The sequence below is a fragment of the Trichoplusia ni genome, chromosome 4 (assembly GCF_003590095.1).
Source record: "Trichoplusia ni isolate ovarian cell line Hi5 chromosome 4, tn1, whole genome shotgun sequence".
In the NCBI taxonomy this organism is placed as follows: Eukaryota; Metazoa; Arthropoda; class Insecta; order Lepidoptera; family Noctuidae; genus Trichoplusia; species Trichoplusia ni.
Window position 1 is genome coordinate 932,913 of NC_039481.1, and position 20,582 is coordinate 953,494.

Genomic DNA, 20,582 nt, shown 5'->3' on the forward strand with positions numbered 1-20,582 from the left:
AAAATTTGAAAAAAAAGTAGGAGAACGAGTAAAAAACAGAATTTGGAAGGTGTATTTTTCAGCAACTGCGTGTTATAACTAAATCTGTCCCAAACTTTCCAAAAACCAGAACAAAAATTAAAAGTTTTCACAAATCTATAAAAAATACTTTACAACCAAGTCCTGGTTTCCAATCGGCGTATCGATTAATCGAAAATTTAATTTTGGAACAGTGACGCAAGCTATTGTGTCCAATATTGGCCTCTGTGTATTATTTTTTATAGTTTTGCGACCCCATATATGTGGACAGTACTTTTGATTCGTTGTCAATTTAAAAAGAGAATCTGACTTTTGTTCGAGCCAATAAAAATTTAAACCTAGGTTTAATATTATTTTTTAATTGTTTGTATTAGAATTGACTTTAATGAACTCTGAAACAATATTATGGAAAAAAGTTAAAGAGAATTAATTGAGTCTGTACGGTAAAGTATTACGAAGACTCAATGTGTCATATTATTATGGCAAATTATATTGCACATGAAGTTATTTATACTATCTTTCAGTCTCTTTTAAGTCACTAATTTGATACAATAAAACAACAAATTGCTTTCCAAATAAGAGAAAATTAAATCTAGAAAAATCTTCAGAAATCTGACGCTAAGTGATTCATTAATCATCTAATTCAATTCTCTTAAATCTAATTAGAGGCATAAAGACTTCGATCCTACAATCTCATCAAATCCTAATGCAGTCCTGTGCAAGACAGAAGATTTGCTGAAATACACACAACGAATCATAATTATCTAGTGATCACTCCATTCACTAATCTTCCAAAGCGTTATAACCTCGCAAACGGTTGGGTAACGGATCTAATATTCAAATTCATCAGAGAGCAAGACGAGACCTCAATATCGCACCGTCACACTAGCAGGGATGTTCCACAAATCTGCATAGCACCCTTTGCTAGCCAATTTAACTCACGTGGGTAGGGTTATCAAATCCTGTCACGGAATTTGATTAAATATTCAGGAATTCAGGTGAGAATTTGGGGTTTGAAAACTATTGTGGAAGTAGAATCACGGTCTTCTTTTGTTTAGATATTTGAGTGTGTATGGATCTTGATTGCAGTAAGTAATGTTTGTATGTTGGAATTTGTGTAATGTCATTTTCCCTCAAATTCTGATGATATCTGACAGAAACGAAGTAAGGCACATAAATTTTACGAATATTTCAGCATATTTCGATATACCTCAAAAAGGTTATGTATATTTTCCAAGCCCTGTAACACTAAAAAGAAAATCCAACTGTCAACCCTACACAACGGCTACTTAGACAGTTCCAAATTCAAATTTCCGAATGATCGCCTTCGGGTGCGCTCGGTGATTTCCGTCGCACGTCGGCTGGAATAATGGCGGACGACGCGTGTCACAGGAAATGGGAACGATGACGGACCCGGAAACGTTCGGGACACGAGTGACCTCGTACGTGGGCGTTCGGAGAACATCGGATGACGTCGGCGTCGGCCCGATACCCTGATAGGCTGGCGTTGAGTGGATTTGTCACTCTTTAAGGCAGGCAATATTTTTTTAATTTTAACTAATATTGTAAAAGCTTTTAAAACGCATGAAACAAAGTATCAACCAACACTAAAAACTGCCTTTTTTATTAGAGAGTTAGTGGAATAATAGAATTGGGAATATCTGTAATATCTATCACTTAATAAATCAGGAGTCGTATTAGAGTAAAATGAGACTTCCGCACAAGGGATAAAAGTCAATTTCCATTAACAGCCCTGGCTCCAACAAACGCCCTCCAGGTATAACGATAGTCATTCAATAAAAAGATAAAAGAATAGAAAAGTAAATTCTTTTTACTTTTGCTTCCCAACGGCTCCGATTGATATCCTAGTTAACGGATGAGAATCAGATTCCCGTACATACTTTCCTTCCGAGTTTCTTTATAAAACCGTCCCGATTTTTCATTAGCTAAGAGTTTAGCTTGATTTAAAGTTATTTTAACTTGGACATCGCACAAAATAGGTAAAAGATTATTTTGTGATTTTAAAACTTTAAGTAACTCAACTGCAAAGAGACATTTCAAATTAGGGATTGGTAAGTTTTAGTGATAAAAACTGGACGTAATTTTGTCACTAAAATAAAGGTTACATATGTAATATGTTGTCTGTGCATCTACCCGTGCCTCTGTGCCAATCTTTCTCATTAACCGTGACATAACGAAAGTTACTCAATATTGAGGCAAAAATGTTTGAGGCTAAGCTAAGTAATTCATATGATTAGGGTACATTTTTAAGTGTTTTTTTTCTTTATCGTCGCATTTAACCGTTCTTATTTTCCCCCATAACAACAATGACATGTTGAGTTTTTTGCTAGTTCATTGCAAGATTTGTGCGATAATATCCTCTGATGCTCATTCTAAGTATTTCTGCTTTGAACACACATTTTAAATTTCTCGCTAGATTGTCAGTATATACAATTCAGCACACTAAAGAATACTGATGCGGTTCAATGTTATTTTTCATCTCATCTATCCTTTGTCTAGCAGTTTGAGGTGGAAAGCAGAACCACACTTCTCAATGATTTTTAAACTTTATTTATTGTATCGCAAATACCGTTTTTTGTTTACATGGGTCGCAACTGGCCTTCACAATGACTATTACAGTACTATTATATTAGTACTCTACTGATTTGAGGTCCGTTTTTCTGTAAAAAATTGAGGTAGGTCTTTATTACAGGACTGTGGAACTTCATAAGCGAGAATTAAAAAAAAATCAGATGTCAAATACTCCAGCAAACTAAAAACAAATAACAGAATGCAAAACTTTAAAATAATCCAACGTCGTCTGTGCATTTTCCCTAGTTTCTGCTCCATTTAATGAGCCATTTAACAACACGTTTGAATTTAATTTCTAGGAATGATCCAGCACGAGGATCATTTATAACACGAGCTAAGCGCCTTCTGTGTGCGCTCGTACGAACACCTAAGTAGCCTTTGTTAATTACACATATTTGCATAGAGGAAATTAGAAACGGTATTTTCTAAGGTTATTTTATTTTTTCGACAATTACTTAGTTTTCCTAATGTTTCTGCAATTGTTTCCGAAGGTTATAAAGTATTTAATGGCAATTTACGTTAGTAACTAATTGAAACAAAAAATGCTCGAATGAAGGTCTAGGTCAACGATAGTTCTGCAAAAGCTAGTCCTAAGTTTTGTGTTTTGTGTATCTCAATGCTTGTGCCTTAGATGTTAAACACCACAAACCAACCAAACACATTAGAGCTAGGGCTTTTATAAAAAAAAACTGTTTTTATCTTAAAGACAAAGATTAATGATAAATCTAGACCCGAGGTCCAAGAAAATGTATTCAAACAAAAACTTCTGCAATACTTCGAAAAAACGGGTGCTAATCTTCTCTGCCGATGGTAAATGAAAAATATATTAAGTCGATTTTGCGACATCGAAAGCGGAAAAAAATCTTTGGTGGAAGTGATGATATCAGTCATTATTTTTCTCCTGTTGATGCCAGTCTAGTAAAAAAGTTCGGCAAACAGCTGCTCAAATCTATTTCTAGATCTCGTTTGAAAGGAAGAAAAGGACCTACGGAAGAGTAAAACAACTTCGGTAGCTAATGCCGATGAATTACTAAAATTTATTAAACAGTAATATCTAAGCCATACTCGAAAAGGAACCTAATCCCACTACACATATAGTTTTTAATTCGTCAACCCTTTTAATGTTCCTTCCTTCACATTAATCTTTAATTATTTAAAACACGTTATCTACTAATTTTCCTTAAGCCAAGAATTTATATAAAGCTATAATAGCCGTTTCCAACAAATTCCTTGTCAAATAACTGGCTGTGTCGATTCCCGCAGTCCCCGTAACTTCCCTGGCTGTTATGTGAATCTCCCCGGGGATTATATTCAAGGATACGAAAGTTTGTGCGTAGAAATATAGATAATCGAAATACATACTATCTGTCTCCATCTCTATTGGAATGCACTTTGCGGAATGAGATACGACTAAGATTGGGAGATCGATTGGTTTTTGTTTTCTATTCATGGGTAGAGGGTATGTTGAGTATGTTTCTGTCAATGGGAAAGATATTGTTGATTTTGTCAATGCATGTTATAGCGTGCTTATGGGAATGTTTTTGTTTTAGCTTTTATTATTTTTATCTTGAACTATTGAGCATGTATAAGGCGATTCTCGCGGAAATTTAATTCTTGCTAAGCTGGAGATGTCAAATATATTCAAATCACGTCAAGTCTTGTATTTGTGGATCACGTAAATATTTACTAAATGGATTTGGTGAGGTGACTTATACCATTCGGCTATCAAGGGCAGTCAAGGGGCCTACGTAAATAGGGAATTGCTGAAACGCAGTAAAACCTGAAATACTCATAACTAGTTTAAGATGATTACCGGTTCATTTCTTAATCCCGCTCATTTTGTTTTTGCTTTTCAATATCATAGAGGATATATTAATCAGCTTTAACAAACCAGCAAAACAAACATTGTGTCATGAAAATAGAAATACAACTTTATCTCAATTTTCTTAATTAACTGAAAATACAAAGGCTAATTGACAGACAAAATTATAATAAAAATCGTGTCTTTCAGGACATGAGCGCTTAAAACCTGACAATGCGAGTTAATTGGGTTAAGCTTCAACCCAACCGAGCTGAGTAAATTAATAACGAGTAATATTACGCTATGACCTCCAGTGGGATGAGCAGAGATGTTATTAGCGATAAAACTATGAATAATTGTGAAACGGATAATCGAATGGGAAATCGTTTGGAACAATTATAATTAGATTTCACTCTCGAAGTATTTTGTAATTGTAATTTTTCATTGCAATCAGAGTCCTCTTGCTTATTTAAGTTATTGTATAGTAATTTGGTAAAGATTTTAATTTTTCTTAATCTTTAAAAGTCTGTTTGTAAAGACAAATTCACAATGACTATTAGATACCATTATTGTTAAATACTTCTGACTGAGGCATCGCCTCAAAACACAATTGATAAACTCTGACCGGTCTTCACAAAAATACATTTCGTCTAAATCTCTTAAATAAAGAGGAAAAAAGACTCAATAAAGAAACCCCTTTTTAGAATAATGCGACTGAACAAACCCTAAACTGCGGGTTTGATCCGCCAAATCAACCGTGAAACGCGATAAAGAAATCAATGGACGTTGCCAATGCATAAATTATTTGACGCTTCACTGAAATGCCTAGACCTTATAAACTGTTTGATGTCGAAGGAAATTCTTTTAAAAAGATTACAGTGGACTTCTTTGTTTGTTGTACGTGGAAGCGTTTGAAAATTGTGGATTCTTTGAAAAAGAAGTAATCGAAAAGAAAAAAAAGATGAAATTTGTACCGTAATGTATGTCTGTTTATTATTTGACGATGTTCTATTTCTGTAATTATTTTGATTCATTACATTATTTTGAATTTATGATAAAAACTGTTTTAAATTCTTAAAGATCTTACCTTTTATGTAATAAAAAAAGAAAACAGTCAGGTAGTAGAAAACATTCTGGTGGGTGAAAACAACAAAATATCAATAATCGAAAGCTACGGAAACGATTCAAAGATGACATAGCATAAATAGAAACCTTGTGCCACATTGATACACCATGACTACGTACCATGATACTCGTACATATAAAGCAACAAGATTAAAAGACATTAAAATTATTCAGGAGCCAAACATCACCCCCTTTTGTTCCGTTTATTACCACCTTAAAAATACGTATGGCATTTTTATCTACGTTCGGGTACATCCCAAAATTATAATAACAATAAAACATGTAAAAAAAGGCCGTAAAGTAAGGGTGCAAAAATAAAATTTAAATCCTAAATAATTAAGAGGTTTAACATAAATCTGAATTCTTTGTGATTCTGTGGATGGGGTCTGATAAAGACGGGTTTGTTTAAAAATAATACAATCTGTTTGGCTGTTTTAACAGCCTGTACTATATGTCTGTGTCACTTGTAAGCCAACTAGATGGCGCTGTTAAGTGACACCAAAATCCTAGATCACTCTGTGTTTTGATTACATCACTACGCTTAACCAAATGTTTAAAACCACTTCGAAAAAAAAAAACACGCGAGACTGTTGACCCTTATACAAAACTGCTAAATTAACCCATAATTACTTTTGAATTCCTGAATCTTGAACAATTCGCCACATAAAGCAAACTTTTAAGACTTACGAGAATCCCGAAAAATTTCGTCTGAATATTCTCGCCATACTTCAAAATTCGGAAAGTTATCCTATCAGGGATAAGCGATCCAACTTCGTGAATGTTTCTCGATAATACTCCAGGATTTATGCACTCAATTTAGGATGAACAATTAAAATAATGTAGCGGAATTTGTACTGAGAATGGTCTGGCTTTTATCGAAGATTGTTTGCGTTGTTTTTCCAGGCGTAAATTTTATTTTTTTGATTTAATATAAATGACGTATGGACGTTTTTTTTTCAAAATAAATCCTTAATATGTATTATTAATGGTTTCTTGTACATTAAAATTTTACATCAGTACTTACGTAATGTAAAATTTGCAATATAAATGCCCGGAAAATATCTTTAAAGTCGAAAATAAAACACTCTCTTAAACCATCCTCTATCCTTAGTTATATGAAAAATATTTTGAGGATCAAATTTAATATAAAGCTGCTTAGCTTGCTTATTCGCCGTTAAAAGTATGTCATAAACTTTAAAAGCCAACATTTTTATGCATCCAAACGCTTTTTTAATAAAAGACGCTTTGCAATAAAAATATTACCAGTGACATTCAATTGAAGTTGTTGTCTGAAATATTCATCCTTTTTTATTGCTCAATACATTTTTAAAAGGTTTACCAATTTTGCGTTTGACGTTAATCGTTTTCGATTTTTATTTCTGATAAAGGTGGATCAAAATTGCTCGTAATTTTATGCCTGAATATAATACGATACAAATAATTTGTTTTTCGTTAAAAAGGTCGTATTTATCTTATTCTTCGGAGTAATATTTCAAGTGTAGACCATTTGACGGGATTAATGTGAGCAATAAAATACTAATGAAACTTGAACGTTCTTTGTTGCTCCGAGATAATTGTGATCTTATCTAGCTTCGAATGTTGATCAAAATTAATGTTTATTTTCTCGACTCGATCTTGAATAGTAAATTGAAAATTCAAAAGAGAATTTCTGCTATATTCAATAACAGAAGATGAAAACAATCTTTGTCATTAGTTTTTGAGTCTCGCAGCAGGGTTTCCTTAGATCGCAACCACAAACCAATACTCATTTGACATGATGTCACTGAAACTTATTGGGATTTAGGCCAAGAATTGGTGAAGAGCGAGTCGAATTCGCGAGTCTAAGAGTTCCGTCGAAAAAACGCAGAGAAAACCATTTTTGCGTAACCCAGTTGATTTTAATAGGGTACATCTTTTCCCGTTCAATTTGAAAGCAAAAGATCTTCGTACTTTTTCTAAAAACATAAACAGGAAAGATTTTGTGTTACGAACTCCAAACCCAAGTGCGTTGTTAAAAAAAAACTTCTCAAATGAGCAGTAATCAATGGGAATTTATCTAATTGTAGTTGCAAATTTGTTGCAATGTTGCAAAATTTACTGAAACGCCCGCAATTTTAAGTTAAGAAGCCATGCTTGTAAAATATTCAATTTTCAAGTGCCTAGTTGAATGCATTATTATTAACACTCTTTTAAATGCCATTAGGTAAAGATCGAAAACCCAGTTAAGTTTAAGTTCCCACAACTTTCTATAACTTGTACGACATACAAAAACTCCTAGACAACCTTAATTAAAACATGATATATTTTAGCTCCCAGGTAGTGACAAATGCAACACACTGCGAATGGAAATTAATAACTCTCCTTGAATAACTAGGAAGTACCTGATTCTTTGCCAGCTTGTTTCCTTGTGGCAAAGTTCCGTGCAGGAAACAAAGAGGCGTTATAATTGCTCCTCAACTGGTATATAATTTCGTGCATCGGTTTTAGACTGATAGCTGACAGCTGACTGACTTTATTGAAGAAACTTACTACGGGAAATGAGTCTCTCCATGCTTCGTGTTTCCGAAATTATTTTTTCCCTTTGGACACGTACATACATATACATTGCTATCCATATCGCTCGACTCGCTTTTCTGTGCCTAGTTTATTTGTGTATAATTGCAAGTCATTGAGAAATGTGAAATGTAAAAATGTAAAACCACAATTGAACAAAACTACTACAAAACTACAACACAAACAAAACTACTAGGTATGAAAACGTCATTCCAAACGTGTAGTATCAACACCGAGTTCCCTAGTATTCTTACTAAGATGATATAGCGTTTTTCTGACGCGTCATTGCTCGATGACCCAACCTAAACTAATCATTTAACATTATAAAAAAATCCAAAAATAAATAAAGAGAGTTACTATGGTTTCCAAAACAAGAACCAAGACGAAACAAAATCCTAGACTACATATTTACGATCTTCTCGACAAAATGCACAGCCTAAAAGAATACTCTACAATTAAAAGTTAATTTTAGCAGAGTAACCACAGTTCTCTCATAACCACTATGTCAGCAAGTAAATAAATAAATACAGAGCACTTTGTAGTCGACCAAACTTCGCGACGTCATTTCCTATCCATGTAGGGTTGTCAACAATGTTATTATTATACGTTTTGTTTAAGTTACTCTTGAATTTTTTATGAAGGAAAGCTATTATGAAACAGTCCTATGGGAAAGTGGTTTAAGGAATATGAGGAAAGTACATATATATTTTAATAGTGGATTTTGACATAATCGAATTTCACGAAATAAAATTTAAGGTTTTTGTTTATGAGATTTCTTGTTCTGCCAATCTATCACATCACTTCAGCCTAACATCAGATTTTTTTTACCTACGTTTTGTTGCCCCTTTGATTAAATGTAGCAAGTTTTTTTTGTATTAAGTGTGCAAGCCTTAAGTACAAAGTCCGCGTTTGTATATTATTCATAAATAAATGACAAAATGGATAAAATTGTGTACAAAATATATCTTCTGACACCAATATTATAAATTGTAACTTATGTTTATGTTTAGTTGTTACGTCTTCATCGAATAAGGGGATATCACGATTTCGCTGAAATCTATCATGAAAGTAGCTGATAACGTGGATTAACACGTAAGCTACTTCAATCCTATTTCATTTAAGGTGGGTTATATTTATGCAACTAAAGCAGGCATTAAAGGCAAAGCCACGAGCAACAACAAGTATACATATAAAAGGCCATTAGACAAAATGAGACAGACTTAGGGTTGTACCCACAACTCCTTTAACAATACTAGGTGCCTCATTAATTCCATACAACGTCTATTTTTAGTCCACAATCACGTCGGCCTGTGAAAGGAACCGTACCAATACATAATAAAAGAGAAACACTTTGTAGCCTGTGTTCAGGACGTCATTTCCTTCACCGTGCTAGGGTTGTCACAAGTACTTTGATATTTTATATAGAAATTGGTATTTGACCAATTGTGTAGTCAGTCTCTTTATATTTGTAAGGTTTATGCGTTTTTCTATTGATGTGGATGGATGAGAGGAAAGGGCAAAGTTACTTTATGCCTTATATATTGTAACCATTGTAACTTGATCCTTGTAGACGTTTAAATTGTTGACTACCGTGATTCAGGTTGTATTGCAAATTATGAGAAAACGTCGATCAGTCACAAAGAGTAAAAAAAATTGTATTGACCCTTTTTACGAGAATAGTATTTATTTTGTTGCAAAAGACACTCATACATCTTATATTACGACAATTAACAATTCAGATCAGAAAAACCATGTAAAGCCACAAAAAAGAAAATATCACTTTCTCTAAATATACCCACATAAGCTTAAAGAAGTAACATATTACACAGGGACGCATATAAAACCTTATCAGCAGTGGTAAAGGAGAAAAAGGAAGGAAACTAAGTGACCTATTACCTGTCCGGCAGGCGTACTGCCGCGATTAGGGACAGCCATCTTACCATCTATTAAGATAGTATATTTAGATATAAGTTTCCTTCAGCCATTATTTCTTCGTCTTCACTAATTGATACATGGATGATGTAATAATATCACTATGAACTAAACTGAAATGGCGTCTTTGAGCTTTTAATGGATATGTATGCACAAGGTGGCTGGTTCGAATGAAGGCAATTTTGTAAGTATGCACCTACTTCCTAAATAACATGAGAGATGAAAATTAAAGGTGGAAATTGTAATAAACCTACAGTCGGAGCCTATTTGAAACTAGAATCCGTGAAAAGCAATATGTTAAACTCTCAATGATTCTTCACTTTATGGCAAGATGCTTATGTTTATATGTTGAATATGCAGAAAGCTCTGCAAATCGGACAATATTTGCAATTAACAATCAGCCATGCGACAAGTTCTTGGTCAGTGACATCTGTAGCTTAGTTATAATATAATAATATTGGACAACATTCACACAACGCCATCAAGTCTCAAATTAAGCAGAGCTTGTGTTAATGAGTACTAGACAACTGATAAACATACTCATATAGTTCTAAATACGTACATAATATAGATAAATTACACCCAGACACCAGAACAAATGATCGTGCTCATCACACAAACATTTATCCTGGGTGGGAATCGAACCCACGACCTCCAGTATAGCAGTCAGGGTCACTAAACACTAAACCAACAGGCCATATAGCCAAGATTCGCAGGCTCGAGTCGTGTAGTTGATTTTTTCGATGAACTATTTCTATTAAATGTAAAGATGCAGTTTGTTGGGCTAAGGCTTTTTTCTTTTAATTAAGCTGCACGTTTAGTTACACGCTAATCACCGCTACGCGTAACGTGTATTCGTAGATCGCACAATTGTATTTATTTCTCATATTCTCCTTTTTTAAAGTATCTGCTGTTTTATGTCTACTACTTTCAGTTATATTCTTCCTATATACAATGTACCTATCTAGAGGCACTTTATATAATAACTAATTGATAAATATTTGATATCCCTTAAGCTGTTTTGATATTAATATTACTCTACATAATATAAATGTATGTTTGTCTAATCATCCAAAGTGATGTGTGTTTACATAATTTTAATGTATCGGTTGTTATGCCTTCGTCTTTAAGGTATCAAGTTTCATATGTCAAACTAATGCTGACTACGATTTGAATACTGATAGAGCATTATGTGCGAGAGTTCTTTGATAAGTTTGATAAAAATCGGTCGAGCCGTTTAAAAGTTGTGGGTGATAAAAGCTATAAGGTTCTGTCAGGGGTTTTAAGAAAAAATATGACATTATAACATTAAATTTCTATGTATTGTTATAAGAAACCAACAAAAAAAAATAGTTTTACTTACTTTGTGATTTCCAGACCATTTTCTAAGACCCGTATGTTTGCTATAAATAAACGTTACCCCTATCACATCACAAAAGTCGGAACAGACCCTCAAACTTATAACGTAATTAATTGTGCGATTTATTTGAAAGTTTGACAACCCTACGAGTCCCAACTTTTGTTCCAACTTGAACTAGTTCTGTACACGTGTTGGTAACAAAAAGTTTGACAGCCCTAGCCTTTGCCACAGCGTAGTTTCATTCATTGTACAGTATACGAGGAGTGTTTTAAACGAAGTAGGTAGACGCATGTATGTGTGTGTGTATGGGTAAAACATGCAACAAAATTATGACATCGAGGGTTGATTTTATTATGAACTTGTTTAGAACATTGCATATATATTATGAAACCTATCGTATAAGTTACTGTCATGACTGTGTGCGTGGTTTAATTTGTGTACGTGTGTGCATTTTCGTTTGTATGGGTGTGCGTGTTTAAGTCAGTATTTATATGCTTAATTTAATTGATTCAAAATAATCTAATTAAATTGTTGAACTGGAATCAAATGAACATAGAGGCAGACCAAAAGCAATGACAAGAATCTGAATGTAATTGGACGAAAACCGGCACCGAATCATATCTCAAATTTCCGATTGGCGTCTGTCGTGAACGTGGTATCGATGCAGATAACTCTGAGAAGATATTTCTGCAGAATAATTTGCTGCAAGCCCGTTAGGTGATTACAACGTAAAACTCATAACTTAATTATGTGCGTCTTAAATAATAGTAACTAATAAAGCATGAGAGTTTATTTTAAGCAATGAGATACCAAATGCAATGTAAAAGGAAGATAAAATATGTCTAAAAATTTTCACAAAATCCTGAATTTCAAACTGCATTGGCAATAGAAATACATTATCAAGGAATATATTGACGAGCAAAATAACACAGCTCATAAAATAAATTTGTGACAGACGCATAAACAGCAATCAGTTATTAAGACTTCATTTTTTTCCTTTGAGTACGAAACTCCAAATACATGACATTATTTCAAAGTTTACACAGCACAAACACAACCCCACAACATTTACTATCTGCGTCAAACAAAACAAAACCTACGCTAAGACACGTCAGCGCTCATAAGATTGACAGCTGCCCTTCACATTTACTCAGCTATATGGACAAAGGGTTTCTGTTATTGCGCCTACTTATAATTGAATGTCCAGTAAGTCGCTTGGAATTCGATACACGCAGTTTCGAAAGGGTTAGGTCTTTGGAAAGACAAATATTTGTGACCGCAATATGTTTGGACTCTGGAGAGCTGGTTTGGGAGTTATTTGGTAAGTAAATGTTTGAAATGTATGTGATTTAAGTATGGGATTACGAAAATATTACATTGAGTACTTGGTTTAAGCCAATGCTTGATTTTCAATGAATGATTGCTAGATTTTGAGCCAATATACAGTGGCGTAGACAGCATTATTATTTGTGAAATAAGATTAAACTGGTTTGTTCTGGTTGTTGAAGGGCTGGGTGTCGTGGTCATGGTTGTGACCTATGCAAAGCCTTGGATCGCGATACTTGAGTTGATGGTAATGATTTAACAATCTTATTATAATCTCCCTTGTTCTTGAGCAGTAGTGTTCTTGAGTATACAGCGAAGAAATCAGGCTCATCTCGTCATCTCAAACTAGGACTGTCGAGTCGTCTTTCACCGTTTTTACAACGTTTGTAGTCAGTAATAAGATTGTTGATGAAGAAGATTAAGTTTATATTTCAAACTGCTACTAACTGCACGGTTGTTAGTGATTTGATTTTTATACCCCAGCATTTTAGGTTTAAGTAAAATGCAGGAACAAAGTAAAATTCATTTCTCGTCGCGTGCCGACTCAGTATTTAGAGCACCATTCGCTCAGTAGCTGTAAGAGCTGACATTTCAACTAATGGAGCATTAGCCAAGGTTCAACCTCGGTTGGTTTAACGCCGCAGTTACGTTTAACGTAAACGTGTTTTATTAACTAGTTCAAGATGTGAGTGAAAATTAACACGCGAATGTTAAGTTTGTAGGATCCGAGTTTTGGTATGTGTTGGTAATTTTTATGGTGTTTTCAAGGATTTAACGGTGTTTGTAATAAAGTGTCGTCGGGAAACAACTGTTTTTGGGACATGTTTACGAGTCGCTCATGAAATGTGACGCCGGGATCCGACGCGTCAGCTCATGATTAAGGACTTAGTTTAATCCCGAAATGAGCGTTTCATGGCGACGTTTGTGTGTGATATTCATTTAATAATCTTGGGAATTTAAATTACTTATTTATTAAAGTTGTAACACTGGGAAAGATTAAACATGAAGCTCTTTAGCTTTATTTACGTACATGATGGGGTATGAGAGCGTTAAAATGGCAGTATTTTTACTTAAATTATTAAAATTTATGCTCCCTTTGTCAACAAATATGATGAAAATAAGTCGCTTCGTGAAAGAAATATGCCTTTAACCCAATTATTTTATGCACTTGTTTTAACTATTCATATTTTTCAGAATTATAGTTAAAGTTAGGCATTTGCTTTAATTAATATACTTCAAAATTATAATAGCTGATGAATAAAAAGGCTAGGTTAAAGCCAGCCATGAAGTGTAAGTCCACCTCTTAAACCCTCTTGAAAGGGAGATTTCATAAAGTCAATGCAAAAAATCTTTAGAAACATTACTTCGAAATGAAATAAAAACAATTAAATTCATTATGATGAAAACGTGCACAAGGAATTTCACTTTCTACTTTCTCTGTCTCTGTTATAATTTTTCTATCATTTGCAACTTACCTCTCTCACAGAAGGCTCCCTCGTAGTCTCCATCTCGGCACTCGCAGATGGGCCCGTCGTCGGTGCTGATGCAGACGCCGCCGTGCTGGCACGGGTCGCGCCGCTCACACGCATCGCCACTTGCGTTGCTTATACGAGAGGTCTGAAACAAATAGAACAATTGCTTCGTTACAATTTTTTTTTTGTAGAAAATAAGCAGATTTTATGTCTGATCGGCATTTAAAATTTTGAAACTTTACGAGGTAATTATTTTGAATTTCGCAATAGAAAAATAACTTCTACATGTCTGTATCTGATATGGAAACGTTTGGTTGTTGAAAGTTTTAAGAAAAAACATTTTGAATTCAAATAGTTAGTAGGGATTGTTATTTCGGGTGCTTGCGTAAATTTATTAAACTGCACGAAAATAAAGTACGAGTACGTATGAAAATAAGGACTTTACATTATTTTTATCGGAAAACTGATAAAAAAACATGTAAGATCCTTATTTCCTTATCCTTCTTAAATGTGACGCTGGTAATTGAATATTTAGCCTAGACTTACAGATGGAAAAAGAGTTGAGAACTAAAGCCGTGCAATGTGACACAAACATCAAACAAAATCGTTATCTAAATCCCCTTTTACGCCATATAACGTACCTACTTTTTATATACTTATTACGGTTATTTACCTCAAACAGGCACATACTGATTGGTCAAATAAATGAATGTCTACTTGCAAAGTGACCAATCAGTGAACCTCATCGCTGCTGATTGGCTCCTGCAAGTTCCAGTGCTCTGCCACGACAGGTACTAACATTCAACTTGATAGCAAGTTAGCTATCAAGGTGTGGACAGTTACAAATTAATACAAATACCAATAGTATATTGGAACTGTTTAAGTATTTTAATATACCACTTCGTTCTTTGCTAAAGTTGAAATAAAATATTTTAATTCACTACAATTTAACTACACTTTTCGTAATTGTTTCCTTTCAATCAAATTTCATCATATTCATTTAGGTTCTTTTTATTGATTAATATTGTTTTATTATTATAATTGGAGCACAAATACGTACTAAAACCAAAATTTTGTTAATTACGGTGACTGATTTAGGAATTACTGGTTGTTGTCGCAAAAAAATCTCCCTCGAATCTATTGTTTAAAACTTAACGCGAATATTTTTAGCTATCCGACCTCTTTCCCAAATCCATATATCTAAAATAGAGTGTCATCAAAATTGCTGAACTAGTACTATTCATACATAAACGAAACTTTATTATAAATAAAACAATAACCCTTAAAACAAACGCATTAAAGACTATAATCGTATACAGTATACCTACCTCGTATACTATACACCTTTAGAGTATTTGATTATCTTAAATATTCCCCTTTTATGCTTACATATTAAAATTTCGTCTTATCGCTTACCCTACACACTAGGTAATTAATATAGAGTCAAATAAAACATTTGCCGTTGTAGAGGCGAGATGCAGATATATGCGGTGTATTGTGGCATCTTGCTTCCACAATGTCAACATTCTTTGAGTTGTTGTACAGACACAGGTGATTATTTAACACAGTTTTAGGCTGATCATAATTTAATTTAGGCATTTGCTTTATTTAATATTCACAATGTGTAATACGTATTTGAATAAATAAATATGAATGGTAACATGTACGAAAGCTCACTGTAAACTTTCTTTACCACGCAAAATTTTGTCCTAAAAATTGCGAGGGGATTGGCAGAAAACCAAATTACTCTATCTCAAAAATGAGTTTTTATTCTTGTCATTTATTACAAACAAAAAATTGTATAATTCAAGGACAAGCAGTCGATTTGGGGGTTTAACTTATTTTAAGTTAAATATCTACATATTACGCTGAACTGGCGACTGTGGCATGATCGGTTAGTCGCTTCTTGTAAAGATACATATCTACGTATTCAGCAAAATCAGGTAAAAAAAAAGTTGAAATACAATAATTATTAAAAGATGCAACGGTTTACTCTCGCGTATTTATCGCGGTTTCCCGACTAGTTTCGGACCCAACCGGAATCCTTAATCATAAGCTGACGCGGCGGGATCGCGAGTCGAACAATAGTTACTATAAAAATTACAATCATGTTTAAATTCCAAAATTTTGCAAGTTCATCTCAGTACTAATACATCAGTAGCTATTCCTGATTAAGCAGTGTTGAGGATCGTCGTAAACCGTGGCCGGCAAACCGCAGAAAACCAGTTACTGCCGGTGTCTGGCCGTTATCAGATCTCAGTTAACGTCTAGCCGGCGCGGAAGATTAACACCGCCGGTTACGGGGCCACTAAACTAGCAAATTAATATATTGTATTGTGTAATATTTTATGTTAATTTGTTTTTCGGGTCTAATTGTTCCATGCAGTGTTAAGGTTATAAAATCATTTTCGAAGTCGATTCCTAGCACGTCTTACACTTCTTGCGGTTGTGACTTAAGTTAGTACTACGTCATGTCTTACAGCAACACTTCTTGTGATTGGGACTTTAGTAGTAGTTAAGTAGACATTAGTAATTACAATTTATTTCCTTTTGTTTGGTGTTTCGTTTTCTGTATTTCCTCAATTTAATATTTTTTTCGTCTCCTCTTCTGCGTATGATTGCATGGTATTTTTGCCCCCTGTTTGGGAATCTCCGTGTATTTTTGTTAAGCTAAGCATATTATCTTGAAACCAAATCGCTGACTTACTAACCGCACACTAACGACAGTTCTTGTTATCTTAGCATATTAAGATCTAACGTCTAGACCAGCGTCTAAGTCTAGATCAAATCTTGATTACTGAATAATCCGCTCGTTAGAGGTGTACCAAATTTAACGAAGTTTTCTCAAGGTACAGTTAGCTGGCGCTTACAAATTATTCGGTGCCTTTAGGCCCTCGGAGGAGCGTTTTAGAACAAGGCTAAACGGGTCTTTTAAGATTAATACGATGATACAATTTGGCTGAAAATGATTATAAGAAACGAATATATGTGGCCATGTATAAAACTTGAATTCTTCACAAAATTAAAAAAAAAAACAGTCAAGTTCACATCGGTCAGAGTTTCGTACAAATAGGCCAAAGATAAGGGTGGTTAGCAAATGAATTAGTGGGGTGCTTTGCCTAAACTCGATCTTTATTTATGGCAAAAACAGAAATACATCATCGGTGATTATTTTAACTGTCTAGGTACTGTATGACTCATAAGATACTGCCTGATGACGCATGGAAGGACAGATAGACGGACAGAAGGATATAAGGGCGAACAGTGGGCCCTCAGCAATAGGGTTTCGTTTTTGCCCTATTGAATAAGCATGTAATGTACTTTTCCTATATCATGTACATAGGGAAAATATTTTTTCATGATTAATATCAATCTAAAATTAATATTTGTATATACCGTATAAGCGTTTAAATTGTACATAGAAACTATATATCACACTTCATCAAACACTAAAACAAATTAAAATATATTATTCAGAATCATAATTATGTCATAGGTAGTTCCATTGCGTGATTTCCACTAATAACTAAGCCGTATTACTCGCGTTAGAAACGCTATGATTATGTAATTTGTATGTAGAAATTACTATATTAATTCATTTAGGAATACGAATAGAATCATGACCTTGTACCTGTACCAAGAAACTCTTAAAGTAGAACTGTTAGCGTTGAGAAAACGGGACAACGCTATACAAAGTATAAAAGCGTCTTGCTTCCACACTGGCACCAGGGTTTCATGGTACGGAGGGGTTAGTATTTTCAAAGGTTATGCGGGTAGAGTAGGCTAGGGATTAGTTCGAGAGAAAAGCGGTTATATTTAGCTCTTGTTAAGTTATTTGTACGTCTGAGGATTTAGAGAAGGTCAAGTTTCTGTGGTTACAGCTAACTGGTAGACTCGCTCAAGTAATTAACGAAAATCATGTGTATTTAAAAGAAAATTGTTGGAAGATAAAGAGGATCAACATCTTTTAGTCATGGATAAGAAGTTGTTTCAACCATTTTTTGTATGGTATTTGAACATGTTAAAAGCATAAAGTAAAGCATACCCATGTATGTATATATAAGTGAATAGTGTATGTAAAAATTGGGTAACAAGGAAAAAAATTAAAGTATGTAACAAAGAATCATTTTTTTAAATGAAATTTGAATTTTATTTTTATAACAATAGGGGCTATAATGTGGTATTTATGGTAAACATGCTGAAAATGTTTTATTTCACCAAAACCAATGCCTACACAGCCTAAAGATAGATCATAATATACTAATTCATACAACGTCACCACTTAAAATAAAATCTCAATCTCAACAACAACTATTCAATCAACCATTCAATCGTTCTACCATTCATTCATTCATGAACTAATCCAATAAACTACTTCGAAAGAAGTCGGAAAAACATTTCTTCATGCATTCAATGAGGAAGGAACGTTTTAGAAATTTAATGAAAAACTGGAAAAGGGAATTCGGACGAGAGGATTCATTCAGACCTTTCTAATACTACTTGAGATAACTTTTAACAGTTAATGTACTATGAACGTTAGTAGTTAGACTATTATTTATTGTGATTTTTTTTAAACTCCTTATGTATGGAATTTATTTTCCATTGTATCTTCGCTCCTATTAGTTGCAGCGTGATGTTATATAGCCTAAAACCTTCCTCGATAAATGGTCTATTAACACAAAAAGATTTTTTCAATTTGAACCAGTAGTTCCTGAGATTAGCGCGTTCAAACAAACAAACAAACTCTTCAGCTTTATATATTAGTATAGATAATTTGATTATAATAGAAGAGACCGCGGTCCCCGACTTTGTCTCAACTTTTTTTCTCAGGGTAGTCAGATAGTGTATGGGGGATTGCAACGCATTGCCATACACCGACATAAAAGCGCGGATAACGTAGCACGGCGGTTCAGGTATAGTCAGTAAGAGTCTGACACTCCCTCCCCCGGGGGAGCGGGTGTCTATGACTATACCATACCTTACAATAAAAAGGGTAATCAGATAGGAAAGTTCGACTCCAGTTTTCTAAATTAAAGACATCAAAGTGATGATATATCATAAGTTCCTGAAAAAATGATTTTTATTTTATGATAGTTTTTCTGGTTTTACAACCACGCAATGGTATCAATTCTGTTTCAGGATTTCATGATCAGGGCACTTTCATGTAAGTTTAAACCTGGATAAAGATAGTTATCTGGTCTTATATAGAAATACCAAAACTTTAAATCCTAGCAAGGAGACTTAACTAATTAGGTCGGCCACCACTTTAAACTTTAGTTAAGTTGTAGCTTAGCATAATTAGATGCAATAGAAAAGCTTCAAGAACTGTATATACTCGTAACTTCCAAGTTAATTTAATTTTAAAACACTAACTCACTCGGAAAGTGACTGGTTATAACTGTGAAATTTATAGTATTTATTTAAATAAAGAAAATTAAATGCAAGTTGGACTTTCGAAATTGAGGGTTTGTATATTAGGCGAAAGTAAAACAAACATTTCAAAATAATATTTTTCACCCGTATGACTTTAGTGACCGTTGCTTAACTTCATTTTTTGTAAAGCGAAAAAAAAAACATTAATAGCAAAAGTTACAAATTTCAACTTTTTAGATATCACAATTTATGCAAATCAGCTTGATAACAGATAGACAGACAGCGCACCCTTAATAACATGGTTCAATTTTACCTTTTCGTATGGAACACCAAAACCGTAGTTATATGCTACTATAAGTTAAAGGTAAATTCTTTAATAACACCTTTTACAAGGCATTCACCTATCGACCCCTTGTATACAAAAAAACACGATCACGAAATCAAACAGCGAACAAAAATATTTCATTGCCACTCTAAATCATACCTTAAACACATCGGATTAATGCTGAAATTACTCTAAATTGTAAATGTATTTTTTCTTATAAAGCTATTTGAAAATTTGTTTAGTTTGTAACGGAATAGAGTTTAAATTTGTTTGTAACAGCTGTTGCATCCGGCGCAGTGTTGATTGCATTATGTTTCTATTATTGTTGAGCAAAGTTGATTTCAGAGCTACAGACGAAATGTATGTGTTGATAAACTGGATTAGACTGTGCTAAGGGGTGAAAATGGGGAAAATATGGTTTATCATTTTAAAACCGCTTTCCGCCAGAGCCCGGCACCGAAGGTTTTTGAAACGGAACTCTATTACTAATGCTAAGCTTTGTATTTGTCTGTCCTTCCGTTTCACATCTGGCTGTATCTCACAAAATAGGATAGCTAGACAACTAAAATTTTATGAATACTAATGTTGGTTTAACGACTAAAATACACAGAATTAAAGGAATGAAGTCAAGGTTCAGGTATGGTCTAAAGATGGATCGCTAAATAATATTGTTGTTTACTTTCCTTCTATTTAACACGACTGACT

General features: G+C 33.9%; 1 protein-coding gene across 1 annotated transcript in view; it reads right to left on the minus strand.

Moving 5' to 3' along the window:
• LOC113492458 (neurexin-1) overlaps positions 1-20,582 on the minus strand; it is a 169,168-nt gene that overhangs the window by 43,466 nt on the left and 105,120 nt on the right. The window contains exon 5 of the mRNA XM_026869907.1: positions 14,183-14,324. Within this exon, the coding sequence (XP_026725708.1) occupies positions 14,183-14,324 (142 nt within the window). The remainder of the gene's footprint in view (positions 1-14,182; positions 14,325-20,582) is intronic.